The 19,692-nt window shown below is 40.9% G+C and overlaps 1 protein-coding gene across 3 annotated transcripts in view; it reads left to right on the forward strand.

Annotated features, from left to right (window-relative positions):
* Positions 1-372: 372 nt before the first annotated feature.
* eif2d (eukaryotic translation initiation factor 2D) overlaps positions 373-19,692 on the forward strand; it is a 66,673-nt gene continuing 47,353 nt past the window's right edge. For all 3 annotated transcript variants that reach the window (XM_026153551.2, XM_026153553.2, XM_026153554.2), the window contains exons 1-13: positions 373-615; positions 3,558-3,748; positions 3,843-3,926; positions 4,015-4,105; positions 4,183-4,290; positions 6,160-6,428; positions 6,845-6,962; positions 7,039-7,084; positions 7,168-7,274; positions 7,401-7,556; positions 10,974-11,063; positions 11,448-11,543; positions 14,012-14,132. In XM_026153551.2, coding sequence (XP_026009336.1) covers positions 560-615; positions 3,558-3,748; positions 3,843-3,926; positions 4,015-4,105; positions 4,183-4,290; positions 6,160-6,428; positions 6,845-6,962; positions 7,039-7,084; positions 7,168-7,274; positions 7,401-7,556; positions 10,974-11,063; positions 11,448-11,543; positions 14,012-14,132 — 1,533 coding nt within the window. In that variant the 5' untranslated portion in view covers positions 373-559. The remainder of the gene's footprint in view (positions 616-3,557; positions 3,749-3,842; positions 3,927-4,014; positions 4,106-4,182; positions 4,291-6,159; positions 6,429-6,844; positions 6,963-7,038; positions 7,085-7,167; positions 7,275-7,400; positions 7,557-10,973; positions 11,064-11,447; positions 11,544-14,011; positions 14,133-19,692) is intronic.

The following is a 19,692-nucleotide window of genomic DNA, read 5'->3' on the forward strand; positions in this document are numbered from 1 at the left end:
GGAAATGTATAGTTTTTTTTATTAGTTTCATTGTTTGTTTCAGAAGTATTATTATTATTATTATTATTACACAGCAAAGACAGAATAAAACTGTCTTTCTTTGCAACGACAATAAATTTTTCTCACTAGTTGAAATGCTTAATTGTCGACACTTTTAACAAGTCATTATTTTACATGGAGCACTGTTCATGTGAGTCAACATTAAACAGTTGCTTGGTTTAGCCTACAAGAAGTTTTACAATTACTGCCTATTCTGTCGATGGTAACGGAGATTCGATATACACACACGTTGGACTCCGCAGAAAAAATATTACCGTACTGACACCTACGTGCTTAGTTTATCATGCGGAACAAAAGTTGCCTGTGCAGTTTCACATCGGTCATAAATATGTGTCGGACCATCCCACCAAACGAGGAGCAGCTGACTACTGAAAAGCATTGTAGAATCAGTTTATGTGTTGTAGATGAGTCGTTTTAGATGCTCTGTGCTGATGTACTGAAAAGGCGTACAATCAGAAGTGGTCATGCTGAATTCTTCTGACTAACGTTTTATGAAAATATGTTTGCCAAACCATTTCGTGTCAAATCCAACACCGCAATCAAAGGATCAGACAGGTGAGTCACTGCTGCTCACATCTTTAGCTGACGCTTGCTTCTTCTACATATTCACATTTATTATATGTGGTGGAGGACTCTAAACATTTTTTTAAACTGTCCAAGTATCAGACGCTGTCCTCCTCATATAACTGGAATAAATCAAAACGGAGTAGTTCTTCTCTTCAGCTTACAGTGAAGCTTCTGGTCAGTGAATGAATAGATTTAAATAGCGGCGATATATCAGTTTTTCCGTATATCTTCGTATTTGAGCTGAAAGCTCATTATTAGCTGGCACTGTCAATATCGATCAATATTTAACAAGGACAAATAATGACCATATTATTTTACTCTTATAATAATAACAATAATAATAACGCTTATTTGTATATCATTTATCACGTTTATCAAAACCAGTGTTACGAGGTGCTTCGCATAGGAACAGAATAAACGGACATACTGGGTGGAAATTATAATTTTTAAAAAAAATCAATCAAAATGTGCCGGTGTCAAAATGTAAATCCAATACAATGTGATTCCAGTAAAATTAACATTAAAATCAAAAAGTTGAAAGAATAAGGTGAAGCTAATCTATGAATGTAAAAAATATATATATCTAAAATGTATGCTATGTATGAACTGCTCAGCCTCTCTCTTCCACTCCAACTGTTGATGTTTGTCTCTTAGTTAGGTTATGTTTATATATATATTCTTGGGCTGGGCTTTAAATATACTGTCAGTTCTAAAAGAAATGGGGAGCCTGTGTAGAGGCATTAAGACTCGTGGAATATGTTCAGTTTTCTTGGTTCTTTTAAAAGGTCTACCTGTTGTATTTTGTGATTTAGTGCTTTCTGATACCTGTGTAATTATTATTAAAATAATCCAACCCAGTGGAAATTAAAGTATGAATGATAGTCTGACACTGAATCATTTTTGTAAAGTACTGATCGTATCTTTACAAAATTCCTTAGGTGATAGTAGCAGGACTGGGAAATCTTGTTTATGTTTCTCACAACTGTGATTAGATTTGAATATCACACTCAGGTCTCGGACAGCAGATGTTACATGAATGGATAAAGAACCAAGGAGAGAACTTGATGCTTGGATGCAGCTTTTCTGAACCAATGATGACATTTTTTTATTTCATTAGTTACAGAATTAGACAGTTGAAGAGGTTGGCTAAAATGTGGATTTTTCTCTGACCCAGAGCTGTATGTCATCTCTTTTATAAGATTGCTGTTATGAGATGAATAGTACCTTTGGGACATTTTGGAGTTTGGAGCTCTTGAATCATATTTCCCTCCTGCATGCAGGTTGTAACTTGGGCCCTAGGAAAAACTGAGTTTCTTAATCCTGAGTTGAGGGTACTCTGAGGTTTCTGTTACAGAAAGAATGCTAACATAAACTCTGAATCTGTGTACCTATCATGCTTGCTGTCTGGTTTTCTTCTTCAATGAACTCCTAGTTTCTCTCGGACTCCTTCTGCTGCTCCTGAATCAACTGACAAGCATTTAGATTAATTTCCTCCCTCATGAGGTCCCTATCAAATCATGCAGTGGAGTGATTTAATATGAAGTTTATGTTTTTCCAAACACCAGAATTCAAGGTCAGTCTTTATTTTTTGTACTTAGCGGAGTCCTCAGTCATCAATGTGAGGACAGACGCAGCGATTACACTGCCGATTTATTTCCAGCTCAGAATAAAATCTGTACACTACATCTTTCACAATGACTCTGTGGAGGGTAATGCAGCTGTCACACCATCAGCCAACAATAACTGTTTAAATAAAGCTTTGCACACGTAAACACACAATCATTTATGAGGTTGTAGTCGGAAAAAATGTCTGACACTGTTAAGATCTTGAACTTTATGTGAATATTTGAATAAAGATGAGACAGAGATAACTTTGAGATGATAAAACAGAGCCAAATGTAGTTTAAAGTGGGCTTTTAAAAGCAGGCTGCAGACAGTCTGACTGAATTTCATGTTGAAATAAATCCATATGTTGAAATATAGCCATTAAATTATGTTGAGCAATATTTTAAAAAGTATAATGTTTGAAAGTTCACATTCTGAATCTGTTGGGCTCTCAGACAACACTTCTGATGACGGGACAGGTAAAAAAATAAAGTTCAAATTCTGCACCATGACACATTTTCTAGAGAATTTAGGCTAAAGCAGTTACCTACCTTTTGTATTCAGTTTCTGTTCCCTGCGTTTTCTCAGTGTCACTTTAATCAGAATACTTTATTAATCCCGAAGGAAATTAGGGAAGATATCAAATGTAGATGTCGCAGTCGCATGCATCCCATCCTTATTGAATTAACTTCATCAGACACATCGTAACCATAGCCAGTATAAAAGATTTATATATTTTATGCATGCATTTGATGGCCAATTAGACCAAGCTGGTTAAAATAACTCCCCCATCCCCTTTTCTCTATCATCATGGTGCGCACTGACACTCATCCTCTCCTGATGATGACTTTCATTTACTAATCACACATGATTATCTCAGAGAGAACATGTATCTGAGATAACATTTATTTCCATTTATGAGCCAAGCGAAGAGGACCTTAATCCACTCAGAGTTTATTGAACTTGGCTCCTAAGTGGCGGTAAATAATAACCCGCTGAAAGGAGCAGATGACTATTTTTTGGCAAGGTGACAAATGAAACTAATGTTTTAGAGGAAAAGTATAGTTTTGACAAGCTATTATAGCTGATAGCTGAAAAAAAACAAATAAATAAAATATAAATTTGGATTCTAAAAAAAAAAATCTTTTAACAAATAAATGGATCAATTTCCTTGAGTTGAGCATAAAAATAGTGTGGGTCATGGTGCAGTTAAGCCAAGCATAAACAGGGTAATCTGTTAAGATATTATCAGATAAATTGAAATGGTATATTTTTAAAACATCTGTTCGTGTGTATTTTATCTATTTCTGTGTTGTTGCCTTTAGGAGAAAGCTCAAAGCTGACTTATCCGCGGCCTTTCCTTTGCTGTCTGCTGATGAACTGTCTGAACTGGTCCCCAATAAAGAGGAACTAAATGTTCTCAAGAGTTATGCACACAAGGGAGATGCTGTGACAGTTTATGTTCTTCATAAAAATCCAGTGTTCTTTGAAGTGGATAAAAAACTTTTTCCTACCGGTAATTAAACTGCAATGAACGCACTAATATGGGATACAATGGGATGACTGATCTGCTCTTAAGTAACTTTTTTTTTTTTTGTCATATTTATTAGTGTATGTTCTTTGGCGATACCCCGCTCTCCTCCCAGCCTTCAAGACATGGCCTCCTGTTCTTCAGAAATTGACTGGAGGGGCAGGTATGCTTTTTTTTTGAGGTGGGGGATCAGTGAATCGTGTGCAAATGTTTTGTGCAAAGATATGAGAGAATATTGTGCTTTTCCAAAGATCTCATGCTCCCAGGTGTGGTGGTGCCTTCATGTGGTCTCCCAGATGTGAAACAGGGAGACAGCTGTGCTGTTACATTAGTGAACAACAGGTATGTTATATTAAACACTTTTGGAAGACCTTTCCTAAAAAATGTAAGTGTGACTGTGTCCTTCGGGTTGTTCCTAGAGCACCTGTTGCAGTTGGGACAGCTGCTGTGTCCACTGAACAGATGCACTGTTTGGGTATGAAAGGAAGAGGAGTCTGCATTCTTCACACGTACATGGATTATCTCTGGTGAGTCGCTTTCACCTTAAAGCATTGAATTGTTTTGAATTTAAGTTTAGTGGCATTATTGATTAGTGTCGTTTCACCCCATTAAATTGAAGGCTACAGTTGGCAGCTCCTTAGCTTAGCATGAAGACTCTAGCAGGTGGAGAATTTTTGGTGTGTTTTTTCTCAATAACTAGGGCAGTGAATGTTTGAAGTTGCGTGTCTCTCAGTGTTGGCCAAATTGGTGACCTGTGCTGGGTGTATCCTGGCTTGCACCTCTGACAGCTGGGTGTTGGTTCAAACCTGCTTCTCAGGCTTTCTCCAGGCATGTTCTCCCTCTGCCCATGTAGGCTACTTCCCACAGTTCACAGCTTGGTTATTTAGTTTATTGGTGATTCTAAATTTGCCATTGGTTTGACAGATGATGCAAAAAGTGATGCAAAAATGGAAAAAAAAAAAGTGATGAAAAAAAAAATGAAGCACTTACACAACAAGGACCACCTGTCTTCTTTTCCTTATGAGGATATTCCAAAAACAGTGAAGATGAAACTGATAACATTTGATCATTGTTTGTTAGTGATGCACATTATGTTTTTGCACATCATGTCTGCCCGTCCCACTCTCCTAAACGCAGTGGCTTTGAAATTTATCAAGGCTTTTTCGGAAATGAACTCATGACATTTTGGCTATAAAAGGTCCATGTCCATGACATTCCTGTGACTATATCAGGAATGCTTGGTGAACTTCAGATTTGGCATGAATATTTATTTGGACTCAAACATCAACAAATTAGAGTTTGGTAAATTGGGAAAAAATTCCCGCAAATAAAATGACATTCTGAAATAATGACATTTCACATTTGATTAGATATTGCATTAGTGATGCTTATATTTAGTGCCCATCTATTAGTTTAATTTAATCTTCATTACACACAGTGCACTCACGGGACACTTCATTAGGTACACCTTGCTAGTACTGATTTGAACCCCCTGTTTTGCCTTCAGAACTGCCTCAATTCTTTATAGCAAGGACTCAACCAGGTTGTGGAAACATTCCTCAGAGATTTTGGTCCATATTAATTTGTTGGCAGCACATCCATGATACAAATCTACTGTTCCAGCACATTCCAGAGGTGCTTTATTGGATTGAGATCTGGTGACTGGAGGCCAACTGAGTACAGTAAACTGTTCAAGAGCACAGTTTGAGATGATTTGAGCTTTTTGACATTTATTTTCCTGGCAGCAGACTTAAAAAGGTGGATACCCTGTGGTGATAAATAGGCAGGCATGGTCACCATCAATAGCCAGATAAGCTGTGGCATTTCCATCACCAGCAGCCTGAACCAAGGCAAAAGTTATCCATGCTTTCATGTTGTTTATGCCAAACTCTGACCTAACATTTGAATGTTGCAGCAGAAATGGAGAGTCTCCAGACCAGGTGACACTTTTCCGTCCAATCTGGGCGAGCCCATGTGAATTCAGTTTCCTGTTCTTAGCTGACATGAGTCTCACTTTTTGTGGTCTCCTGCTGCTGTAGCACATCTGCTTCAAGGTTTGACGTGTTGTGCATTTAGAGATGCTCTTCTGCATTATAAGTGATTATTTGATTTGAAGTGTTCTCTTCATCAAAGGAGTCTGGCCTTTCTCCTCTGACCTCTGTAATAAAGAAGGCATTTTGTGTTACTGAATAGCTGAATAACTGTATCCAGTAAAGTGGCTACTCATTAGAACTGTTTAAAATAAAAGTACTGATGCAGGTAAAAAGGACTGTATTTTGTTTGTGGTGAGTTTGTCCGATTTGAGTTTGAACAAGCATTCGTTTAAACTGCAAGTTGATTGGCTGGTGGAGGCAAAAAGTCAAAATGCTCTAATGCCAGTTTCATATCCTTTTCAGGGCTTTTGGAGATAAGTCAGGTCCTCCTTCTTTACCAGATGCAGAAAGTGAAGCACATGGGGAGAACGGTGAGGAATGTGAAATCAGTGACAAAGAGGAGGAGGAAGTTGATAAGTGTGTGGAGGAGCAGCACAGTCCAGAGGAAACGGTCACAGATCAAGCCCAGTCTTGTTTTGAGGAGCTGAGCTTAGTTGAACAGGATGAAGAGAAGGGCGAAAAGAACAATGAGAAGGAGGAGGAGACCCAGGATGAGCAGAAAACACCACAAGGTACCAGATGTACAACAAAAGTCGCCTTGAGGCTTGAGGTGACTTTTGAATAGATGTAATCAAATTCTCTCACATATTTTCCTTGATGTAACAGGATGATGGTAAGTGCAAGGATCAGAAGTGTTATTAATAAAAATGAAGTTATAGATTTACCATTAAATTACTTCCCACCAAAGTTGTTCTGAATCTGCTTTTAATAATACTTCACCAAAACCTCATAAATACTTTAATCCCCGATTTAAATCTGATTGACGTAATGACTACTAAATGGTTGCAGGGCAGGCTCGATGACTTTGTTGGGTTTTTTTTGTGAACATGTGGTTTTGTTATGTTAATTCAGCTGTGGAATACTTTTTTTTTTTTTTTTGCATGCTCAGAGAAAAGTATGTAATACAGGTCATGCCTTGTTTTCACAGAGGTAATGGACGCCATGCTGTTGCAGTGCTTTCTTCATGCCTTAAAGAGCAAGGTGAAGAAGTCAGAGCTCCCCCTACTGACGAGTACATTTCTCCGCAACCATATGTTTTCTTGCTGGTAATGTATAAATCACCTTTGTAGAAGTTTTAAGGGGAAAGAAAAATTATTGCTGAAAACACCTTGTATTTTTCAGCCCAAGTGGAAAGCAACTTGATATCAAGAAGTCGAGCTATAAGAAGGTATCATGTGTCCAGCTTGTGACATTGAACACATTTTAGTGTGAAATGCATAACCTCATCAGTATGTGTGTCTTTTCTAACAGCTCTCCAAGTTTCTACAGACAATGGAGCAACGGTATAACATCGTGCGAGTAAAGGAACTCACCAAGGGTGTGGAGAGTATTGTGGAGGTGGACTGGAAGAATCCAGAGTGAGTCGAGGGCTTTTTCAAAATAAAGAAATTCTTCATAGGGATTGAAACTTGCAACCCACCCACATTCAGCAAGGCTAGCTCTGTGTTTGTACTTTGTATTACTGTTGCCTTGTTTTTTTGTAGACTGCGTTCCTTCAGCTTTCCCGAGGACACAGATGTTGAATCGACTCCACTGCCGGATGGAGAGGAAGGAGAAATTCTGTATCATCCTCCAGAGATCACAACTCTATACTCTGTGTCTGCTCGGCTGGAGCCTCTCTTTCTGAATGCAAACAAGAGGTCTGTATATTTTCCTAACCCTGCCTCTTCATACTTCCTCCTGTTCGCATGGGTCGGACAGCAGGGGGACATAGCAGGGAGAGTTGGAGCTTGTGTTTCTTTAAAAGAGACACTGAATCCCAAACAACTCCGGGAGAGCTGCTGATAATTGGCCTCACCCTCTGACCAACCTGTGAACTGATAGGGCAATATTTGTCTTACACAAGCTGAAGAATTCCTGGTCTTTAGCTGCGTCTGAAATCACACGTTTGATTGCTAATTTATTGCTCCATCTATAGTTTTCAAGTAGTTTTCCCCATAGGGACCCATAAATTCTGGAATGGAAAAATGGTTTCCATTGTAAATTGGGGTTTTTGACAGAAGGTTTTTCATTTGCTTTTTTCCCATCTATGAAAAGCCATGTGTTACTAATAGTACATCATCAGTACTGTAGAGTTTTCTTAGATCAAACGTAGCAAATTGCGCTAAAACAGAAATAGTAGTTTTCTTGGAAGATTCAGTGAACTGCCAGTTGTCATGTTCTTTCTAAGAACTACAAGCAGCCTTTCTGTCATGCAATATATTATTTTCATAATAAAATTAATTTGTTAAACTTTACAATTTCCCTTCAAACTGCTATAAGTTCAAGGATCTTCTCTCACTGAAACAACTCTGAAAATAAAGCCAAACAATAGCAGGTGCAGCATCATTTTTATATGTGTAACATCATTTTTTTAGCATGTTTATCAAATCAACAAATACCAGGACATTGACCCTTTTCTCTTTTTCACTCATCTAAATGATTTTCCTCAGTTCTTTGTTCCTCCATACCGAGGTTTTTGTCAAAGCTGCTGGCTTGTGGCTCTGGATAGCTTTAGCTTTTAGCCACTTTGTCTGTGTTAGGTTCTTTAAAATGTCCGTGCAGCTGGGTGAGGGTGATTGAAGGGTCGCGTTAGGTTTACTTTGTGTCTTCATCACGCTATGGGCCACAGCCTCACACTAATAACATGTGGCTGTAAGATTGTGAGCAACTATTAGCCTGCGACGCCATGTGCATGTTGCACATGTTGCACATGCATGAAATAGAGAGGCTCATAATCGAACATACATCAGGCTGACCAGCTGGTCACCAGTCCAGGTCAAGAACACAGAAAATTGTCCTGACTCTGCTCCCTAGCTCAGTGGATGGGTGCATCTCTGTAATTGTTGCCCAGCTGCCACATTGTAAAAAAATTGCAACTCATTCAGCCTCTTACCACACATCTGTCTTCTAAAGTGGAGATGGCAAGTTAACACGAATAAAGCAAAACGCATGACAATGCTTTCTAAAAAGAACTGCCCCCTGCTGAATAACTTGGTTTGATCTTCCTCCTAGTGTGCTTTGTATGGTGACCACTCATCGTGGGAATTGTAGGCGTTCCCAGCTTAGGTTTTAATATCCAGGAGCTTCTAGTACGGTGCGTGACCTGTTGTGACAGGTGAAATGTTTATACTGATTCTGAAAAGGGTTATTGTCTGAATTCTTGGAGGGCAGTGTAATTCATATAAAACAATCCCTTGAAATATCCAATGAAATGACTATATACTGAAACAATCTTGGACTGAGATTTTTTTTAAATAAATTTAAATTAGCTTCAGAAGCTTCTGTGGAGAACCCACACTATTACTCCAAGGACTGTTTGTTTATATACTAATTAGCCAGAACATTAAAACCACCAGTGTAGGTCTACCAAAACAGCTCAGTTAGCCACAGGCGGTCAGGAGCATTTGTTTGGGTAAAATGCTCAAGTACCTCAAATAATCAACAACCCTGCATCTGTTTTCCTGAGCTTTAAATCTCTTAGCCTTAATTTAAATACTTTGAGTAAAACTGTCTTGGCAGCCGGGGATCGGTCCGCCAGGGCCCTCCGCTCCTGGCTGTCGCCTGGCACACAATGCACCCGACCCCTATGGCGCCTCCTGCGGGTGGTGGGCCCATGTCTCCTCTTCGGGCTGTGCTCGACCTCGGGCACCCTCCCCGGGCTTGGCTCCAGGGCGGGGCCCCGGTAAGCCTATCCCGGGCAGGGTAAACTGTTCCCCTGATGTTTTCTTCATAAGGGTCTTCTGAATCGCTCTTTGTCTGGTCCCTCACCCAGGACCAATTTGCCATGGGAGACCCTACCAGGGGGCAAAAGCCCCCAGACAACATAGCCCCTGGGATCCCTGGGACACACAAACCCCTCCACCACGATAAGGTAGCGATTCACGGAGAGGACGAGTTCCTGCCCCAAGTGGAGGAGCTCAAGTATCTCGGGGTCTTAATAATAATAATAATAATAATAATAATGGATTGCATCTATATAGCGCTTTTCAGGATCCTTCAAAGCGCTTTACAATGCCACTATTCATTCACTCTCACATTCATACACTGGTGAAAGCAGCTACAGTTGTAGCCACAGCTACCCTGGGGCAGACTGACAGAAGCGAGGCTGCCATATCGCACCATCGGCCCCTCTGGCCATCACCAGTAGGCGGTAGGTGAAGTGTATTGCCCAAGGACACAATGACCGAGACTGTCCGAGCCGGGGCTCGAACCAGCAACCTTCCGATTACAAGACGAACACCCAACTCTTGAGCCACGATCGCCCTTGTTCGTCTTGTTCGCGAGTGATGGGAGAAGGGAGCCGGAGATTGACAGACGGGTTGGTGCTGCGGCCGCAGTGATGCGGACGCTGCACCTGTCCGTCGTGGTGAAGAGAGAGCTGAGTGTAAAAGCGAAGCTCTCTATTTACCAGTCGATCTACGTCCCTACCCTCACCTATGGCCACGAACTGTGGGTAGTGACCGAAAGAACGAGATCGCGGATACAAGCGGCAGAAATGAGCTTCCTCCGAAGGGTGGCTGGCCTCTCCCTTAGAGATAGGGTGAGAAGTTCGGCCATCCGGGAGGGGCTCAGAGTAGAGCCGCTGCTCCTCCGCATCGGAAGGAGCCAGCTGAGGTGGTTCGGGCATCTGACAAGGATGCCTCCTGGGCGCCTCCTGGGTGAGGTGTTCCGGGCATGTCCCACTGGGAGGAGGCCCCGGGGCAGACCCAGGACACACTGGAGAGATTATATCTCTCGGCTGGCCTGGGAACGCCTTGGTGTTCCCCCGGATAAGCTGGAGGAGGTGGCTGGGGAGAGGGAGGTCTGGGCTTCTCTGCTTAGGCTGCTGCCCCCGCGACCCGGCCCCGGATAAAGCGGATGAAGATGGATGGATGGATGGATGGATGAGTAAAACTGCTGATTCAACTTTAAATCTGCAGTTTTTTTCTAGCTGTGTTGCTTTATATAGATTAGTCTATTAGGAAATAAACTCATCAAAAGAAAGTAGATATTTTTATTAAAGCTTAGGTAGCCTTATAAGTTTTTCTCATTTGTATTGATCGGTGATACTAATGTGTGCTTTGTTGCCTCTTTAGGAAAGGAGCTACACTGCATCCTGCTGAAGTAAGAAGTATTGTCACGGAGTATGTGAAGGACAATGAGCTGGTGGATGAAAATAATAAGAAGTAAGAGGCTGTTCAAAACTCTACTGTGATTCAGAGTGGATATTTGAAAAACCACAGACAGAAGAACACAGAACAACTAAACATTGAAAACCTGGAGACCACGCTGCTGAGTTGAACCGGGCAGACTCACTGACTATTAAATACAGAACTGACCTTAATAACATTATAATGAGCTAAAATGTTTAAATGTGACTCTGAGACTCCAAAAAACATCTCATGTTTCCTTTTCTAATAATTTGTTCCTCATCTGATGTGAAACAAACTAGCAGTGATTTATGGGAGAAAATAAACTATCTGCCACAAAGCTGGCATGGCTTAACAGTGCAGCATGCTCCCTGTTTAGTGCCATCCCTCAAGCCTCACTATTTTTGTCCTCCTTACTAGTTACGTGACCATCAACCCAACTCTGTGTGACTGCTTACTGGAGAAATCAGAGTATCAGGAGGTAGTCTCTCTCAAATGGGATGACCTCTTTAGCAGGTAAAGACAAACTTTTTTTAAAGCGCTGTGTACAACATTGAACATGTTGCTTTTTGAAGTACTGTACACCACCCACACTTAAAAACAGCTGTACTAGAAATAGACAAAAATAGTTTGCATTTCTGTATAGGGCTGTGTGATGTGACCAAATTTCATATCCCGATATAAGACATCTATCCTCCCAACAACCCAACAACTGTATATATCACAAAAATGTTACAATTTCTGTAAATTCCGCGAATGTCAGGCAACTCGATTTGGGTAAAGGGTTGTTGTTTTTTTTGGGGGGGGGGGTCTTCTTCTTAGCCGGTCGTGTACCTGGAGTCAAGTGTTTTAACCGATGCATGAAACTATACATTTTTAGACATTTTCTTTGTTAGTATTTATTACACAGCGTGCTGCGGGGAAAAGCTGATTCTAATGTTTGATTCTAAGGTTTATTTTTTTGGCACCTGACAGTAGGGCTGCACGATTAATCGTTAGAAAATCGCGATCTCGATTCATACTTATGTGCGATCTCATTTCCAAATGACAACGATTTAAAGAAAAAAAAAAAAAAAAAAAAAGACAACGACGATTGTACCGCATTTTGATCCGGGACATAATCTGCATGAAAACAAGCGCTCACTCTTCCTGCTCAACAAATGACAAGGGCGGAGCCTTATACCACGTGATACAGAAGCTGTGCCATGTGATGCTAAAATTAGCAGGGAAAAAACAACGAAGAGCACGTCAGGGATGACGAGAAAGTGACAGGAGAAAATCCGTCCCGGACAACCACCCAAACATCAATAACGGGAACCTTATACAGCGCTTCCCTATACCCGTCGAACTTCCGCAGGCACAAAGAAATTACGGAGGCCATCACTTATCACCCGACCAATGATATGGCTCCCATCAACACTGTGCAAAACGAGGGATTTAGGAAAATGATCAACACCCTAGACAAACGCTACACAGTGCTGTCCCGCAACTATTTTTCTATTGTAGCACTACCTGCTCTATACACGCAGTGTCGAGCAACGGTGGAGACGGAATTTCAAGCAGTACAACATTTTGCGGCAACAACAAAACGTGAGACATTTGTTGTTTTTATGTTTATTTATTGTTTTTATGTTCAGTCTCAACTGTTACGAAGTTGATGTGCAGTTAATAAGTGCAATAAATATTTATACTGGAAAAGAAAATCGTGAGAGAATCGTGATCTCAATTCTAAGCCAAAAAAATCGTGATTCTCATTTTATGCAAAATCGTGCAGCCCTACCTGACAGCACTTTTTTGCTTCTCATCCGTAAACGCTCTGCGTACTCTTTCATGTGATTCAGTTTATTTTGAAAAGTCTCAACAGGATCTTTAGCTTTATTGTGAAAGGTTTATGTGGAAAATAAACAAGCGGACACGGGATGGTTTTACCGTGGTTGTTGCTAACATAAACGCATAAAAACAGTCGCTTGTCCGTCTGTAGTGTGGTTCTATTAAATATAAGAGAAACATAAATTCTACAGTGACCATCAAAACGATGAAAAAATATCGCCATAAAAAATTTATTCTGTGACATCACGAAACAAACTATAGAACAATTGACTTTTTCATATCGGCATCCGATATATATCGTTATATCGAACAGCCCTATTTCTGTAGTATTCAATAACGGAAACTGCATATAAATTGTATATAATACATCAGTATTTTAGTAAATTAGACAGATTAACTGGTTAAAGTAGCCAATGCAAATCCACATTTAAATTGCCTCTAATTACTAAAGTGGGCCAACCTTGCCCATCAGAAAGATTAAATAATCGTACTAATGCATCATTTAATCCTGGTCTGATCTGTAAATCTTTAACGCATCACTGCTGCTGACATAGTTTGCAATGCAGTTAAAGTAATTTGGGGGTTGTTTGTTTGTTTTTTGCTAGGTTATGATTGGCTTAGATCTCAGGTATTTGATTTAAGAAAAGGTTAATTGAATGGATAGGGCAATGTTTTCCTCATTTTAAAGGTGACTTTTTATGTTTTTAAAATTTCAAAACATTAGACGAAAAGGCAAAACCAAAAAAGCAAGATTTTGTTCATCTATCCACATTTGTAGAACTGCTTGAAATAATTAAAGTTATCAAATTTCTCATAAAAGCTCCACTAGGTTTACAAGAGATCAGCAATTGATTCAAATCCACGAAACAATGTTGCCACAGACCAAAGATTGGACAAGTCACCAGCATCATTAAGAGGGGCGGATTGTGATGGGTGGCTGCCCAGTCTGCTCTCAGTGGGGTTTTTCCTGTCATAGCCTGAAAGGTTTGCACAAATAGTGCATTGTGTGCAGTGAAATTAAAAGAACAACTACTGGGAATTTTGGAAAGTAAATTCTTCATTGCAATCTTTGCAGATTGTACTTTTATAGTATCCACACTATGTTTTGTTTTGTCCATTTTGCTAATGCTAAAAGTTAACCTTGTTTTCCACAGAACACTGGGAAGAATGCAGGAGTGCTATCAAGCTGTGTTTCCAGGGCAACCACCTATAGTAAAGAAAGGCCATATTGAACCCATTGACATTACTGTGGCTTCTCGAGGGTCGAATAAGAAGGTGCCAATTTCTTTCTCCAGTTTGGCTATTTCTGGATGAATGTGTTTGTTTGTACTGATATAGATTAATGACCTTGGTGCTTTTTATGAATTCTTAAGCATATCCCATACACTAAAATATTTAACACTTATCATACAGATAGTGTGGTAAAAAGCTTACATGCGCTCATTATGGGCATGAGTTTCATGGTACAGTCATCCACACATGGGAAAAAAAAAAAACAGCAAAAAACAAACATAATACACACTGACAATATTAGTATAGTATTAATAATAGTATTTCCAGTCTCTTTTATGAGCTGCCTTCTAAAAAAAAAACAGTGACCACGTCCTTAGCAGGCCTTCCTTCTTCCAGTAGTTGTGTGAAAATACTTAGTTAAGCTCTGGTTATATAACCCACCACCCATCATCCCACAGTAGTAATATACCTGTACTTTTTTTGCCACCCCCCCCCCCACCCCCCTCCGCGTCCATGTGCGTGTGCACGTGCACGAGAACGGACTTTTTGCACGTGCATGTGGGTTTGGGGGTCATATGAGTTTACATGTGTTTAATAGCGTATTATTTAATGAAACCATTATGTGTTTTAATTAAACTCTTTTTAAAGGATTGTATAGGTCTCAGAGTTCTGTTATTTAGACATAGATGATTTAATTTAACTACTTTAGGGGTATTTTAACTAGTTAGGAGCATTTTGCTTTTTCTTTAGTGCTATTTAGGAGCAAATAGTTTTCAAACAGAGGGCCGCAAATAACAGCTATCCCTTTAGAAATAAATAGGGTAGTCTTAGAAATAAAGACTACCCTATTTATTTCTTAGAAATAAACAGTGATACTTCTAAAAACCGTGTATTCCCACACAGCATTTAATTTAGCTAGTTTAGGAAGATTTCACTTTTCTAATAGTTTCACAGGCTAATAGTTTTAAAATAGAGCACCACAAACAACATGTATCCCTTTAGAAATAAACTGTGATACTTCTAAAAGTACATATTCACACTAGCGCTGTATCAACCCCAATGTGGCTTTAATGCAACTAGTCTTATAATTAAGTGTGCCTATGCGAAGGCACACTTATTACTATTGCTCGGATTTATTATTAAGTGTGCCTATGCGAAGGCACACTTATTACTATTGCTCGGATTTATTATTAAGTGTGCCTATGCGAAGGCACACTTATTACTATTGCTCGGATTTATTATTAAGTGTGCCTATGCGAAGGCACACTTATTACTATTGCTCGGATTTATTATTATTATTATTCTTTTTCCGCCTGAAATTTTGGACCTTAACTCGCCCCACAGTTTTGAGACAAGGTTCACATATGATATATCATTGTGTGCGGCTGGAGCTGGAATGAGTTGCTATGACTTTTGGTGTTTATTACTTCTATAGTTTTTTAAATATGAATATTTTAATGCAAGTTTTTGCCCATTCAAATGAATGGGAACGAACGAAAGTGAAACTTTACTTACTTTGTGGTGTGTTTGCTCACTCACTTAATTTGTGGTGTGTTGGCTCACTCTAGTGGTATGTCCCCGTATTTGGATTACCATAATGACAACAATACGAACGGCGCGCACAGCGTTGGTGCTTTCAGGAACCATTGGAATTCTTAAGGTTGCACGAAGCATTGAATAGTTACGGTAACGGCAATGGTGTACGCTTGGTGGAAAACTGCATATCCCACAATTCAAAGCACGCCTCTACCAGTCAAACAATGGCGGCTGCCACTTGGTTTAATATATTCCTCTTATTTGTGTTTCTAGGTCACAAAGTAAACTTTTAAGATATTTTCAGGTGAGAATGTAGGTGTGTAAACGTCAAATATCTGCTCGTTTTGTCAAAACATCCCATATTAGCAACAGATTTCTCACGATGTTGCTGCTAGCCGGCTAGCTAGCGCCGCTTCGCTCAAAAGCACCCAGGCTTGGCTTTCAGTGAGGCGTCTCTAACTCCTTTCACCCCCGATCGCTCCGCAAACAGTCTTTGTCTTAGCTGGACTTATTTTTCGTTTATATGGGCCGATGATGCTGGTCGATGTGGAAAAAATAACTGAGTTGTTCATATACCGGTGGCTAGCTAGCTCCGCGTTAGCCACCGGTATATGTCTCTTCCCCTCGTATGCGGGGAAAGAAACACCGATCGACCGGTGGTGGCTAACGCGGAGCTCAATCGTGGATAAGGGAAACCCAATGCAGGAGAAGCAGGCGGCTGGTGAACTGAATTTCAGGTAAGACGTTATTAACTGCACTCTATTTGGGTCAGATATAAACCGAGTTTAGGTGTAGTTTATTTTCGTTGTGCTGACAGTTACAATAACTGTACTGTGTGCTAGCTAACACGACGGAGTTTCTATACAGCTGTGCGCGCTAAGTTACTGATGTTGAACTTTATGACAGCCTCCCCTATTTTCAGGCGAGAATGTAGGGGTGTAAACTTCAAATATCTGCTCGTTTTATCAAGAAGTCCCATAATTTATCAAGAAGTCCCATATCTCTCACGATGTTACTGCTAGCGCCGCATGGCAGCTAGCTGGCTAGGGCGGCTTGGCTGACACCTAGGCCGGGCTGACTGATACCCAGGCCGGCTCACGCTCACGTTTCACCGCCGCATGGCAGCTAGCCGGCTAGCTGGCTAGCGCGGCTTGGCTGCCACCCAGGTCGGGCTGGCTGACACCCAGGCTGGGCTGGCTGACACCCAGGCCCGCTCACGCTGTCGTGTTATTTTTCATTTATATGGGCTGGTGATTCAGTATGAGTGTCCGGTGAACTGAATGTCAGGTAAGACGTTATGTATATGTAAGGTAGTGACTGGAATAAGTCACAAGGTGTCGCTGTTGAGCTGCATATATGTTGTAAATTTTAGCAATTTTGACCATTTGTCCTCTGCAGGACACCGTAGTTCAGATTTCTCGTTCGCGTGGGCGCCATCTTGGTTCAGTGTTTACTGTGATGTGCAAAGGTAAGCACTGTCAGTGGCGAACTGCATTGGTTTTGTTTAAAAATAAGTGTTCCACTGTGTAAAATAGCGGTTTGTCATTTAAGCCGAGCAAATATTTTGTTTATTGAGAGGTTCATGTATTGTCTGATGAGAGTATGAGACAAACTTTTCTTTCTTACTCTCATATAAAATATTTAGCTTTTATTAAATAGTTATCTGAATCTTACAACCAAAGTTTGTATAATAATACACAAGATTGGCTGTAGACCATTGTTAATCATTCAGAACACTGTGTAAAAATAACAAAAAACAAAAAGTGAATGAAAAGTGCATAAATATTTATTTTACGTGTTTGATGTGTGTGGCAGGGCGTGGTCTGCAGTGCCGCTGCAGGGGAGGTGGACCCACCTCAGCGGCATCTGCAATCACGCCTCTCAGGTGTAAAGTCTGTGCTCTCTCTGCTTTTTTTTTTTTTTTTTTTTTTTTTTGTGTGTATGTGTCGGGCTATGAGATGAAAAGCTACAGCCGGCTGTGTGGGTACAGCAACTATGTGTGAAAAGTGGTCCATAACGTAATGCTTCAAAGTGTGTTCATGCAAACATTGTCGGGTCTGCTTATGAACCTCTGCGCACAGCGTCTACAAATTGGGGCTGTACGAAGTCACCTCATCTTTACACAAAACTGTAAGCTGTCATCTGTGAGGCGCGAGCGGTGTTTGGTTTTACCATAGTTCATGGTGGAGAATGGCTGCTCCGGTGAGTTTTGCTCTCTGTAGCCGTTTGAATGGCAAACTATACTGATTAGCGGCGGCATAGGCACACTTAAAATTTCTTCAGAAATTTTCGCTTTCTAGTTATTATTATTCTTTTTCCGCCTGAAATTTTGGACCTTAACTCGCCCCACAGTTTTGAGACAAGGTTCACATATGATATATCATTGTGTGCGGCTGGAGCTGGAATGAGTTGCTATGACTTTTGGTGTTTATTACTTCTATAGTTTTTTAAATATGAATATTTTAATGCAAGTTTTTGCCCATTCAAATGAATGGGAACGAACGAAAGTGAAACTTTACTTACTTTGTGGTGTGTTTGCTCACTCACTTAATTTGTGGTGTGTTGGCTCACTCTAGTGGTATGTCCCCGTATTTGGATTACCATAATGACAACAATACGAACGGCGCGCACAGCGTTGGTGCTTTCAGGAACCATTGGAATTCTTAAGGTTGCACGAAGCATTGAATAGTTACGGTAACGGCAATGGTGTACGCTTGGTGGAAAACTGCATATCCCACAATTCAAAGCACGCCTCTACCAGTCAAACAATGGCGGCTGCCACTTGGTTTAATATATTCCTCTTATTTGTGTTTCTAGGTCACAAAGTAAACTTTTAAGATATTTTCAGGTGAGAATGTAGGTGTGTAAACGTCAAATATCTGCTCGTTTTGTCAAAACATCCCATATTAGCAACAGATTTCTCACGATGTTGCTGCTAGCCGGCTAGCTAGCGCCGCTTCGCTCAAAAGCACCCAGGCTTGGCTTTCAGTGAGGCGTCTCTAACTCCTTTCACCCCCGATCGCTCCGCAAACAGTCTTTGTCTTAGCTGGACTTATTTTTCGTTTATATGGGCCGATGATGCTGGTCGATGTGGAAAAAATAACTGAGTTGTTCATATACCGGTGGCTAGCTAGCTCCGCGTTAGCCACCGGTATATGTCTCTTCCCCTCGTATGCGGGGAAAGAAACACCGATCGACCGGTGGTGGCTAACGCGGAGCTCAATCGTGGATAAGGGAAACCCAATGCAGGAGAAGCAGGCGGCTGGTGAACTGAATTTCAGGTAAGACGTTATTAACTGCACTCTATTTGGGTCAGATATAAACCGAGTTTAGGTGTAGTTTATTTTCGTTGTGCTGACAGTTACAATAACTGTACTGTGTGCTAGCTAACACGACGGAGTTTCTATACAGCTGTGCGCGCTAAGTTACTGATGTTGAACTTTATGACAGCCTCCCCTATTTTCAGGCGAGAATGTAGGGGTGTAAACTTCAAATATCTGCTCGTTTTATCAAGAAGTCCCATAATTTATCAAGAAGTCCCATATCTCTCACGATGTTACTGCTAGCGCCGCATGGCAGCTAGCTGGCTAGGGCGGCTTGGCTGACACCTAGGCCGGGCTGACTGATACCCAGGCCGGCTCACGCTCACGTTTCACCGCCGCATGGCAGCTAGCCGGCTAGCTGGCTAGCGCGGCTTGGCTGCCACCCAGGTCGGGCTGGCTGACACCCAGGCTGGGCTGGCTGACACCCAGGCCCGCTCACGCTGTCGTGTTATTTTTCATTTATATGGGCTGGTGATTCAGTATGAGTGTCCGGTGAACTGAATGTCAGGTAAGACGTTATGTATATGTAAGGTAGTGACTGGAATAAGTCACAAGGTGTCGCTGTTGAGCTGCATATATGTTGTAAATTTTAGCAATTTTGACCATTTGTCCTCTGCAGGACACCGTAGTTCAGATTTCTCGTTCGCGTGGGCGCCATCTTGGTTCAGTGTTTACTGTGATGTGCAAAGGTAAGCACTGTCAGTGGCGAACTGCATTGGTTTTGTTTAAAAATAAGTGTTCCA

The sequence above is a fragment of the Astatotilapia calliptera genome, chromosome 20, assembly GCF_964374335.1.
Source record: "Astatotilapia calliptera chromosome 20, fAstCal68.1, whole genome shotgun sequence".
Classification (NCBI taxonomy): Eukaryota; Metazoa; Chordata; class Actinopteri; order Cichliformes; family Cichlidae; genus Astatotilapia; species Astatotilapia calliptera.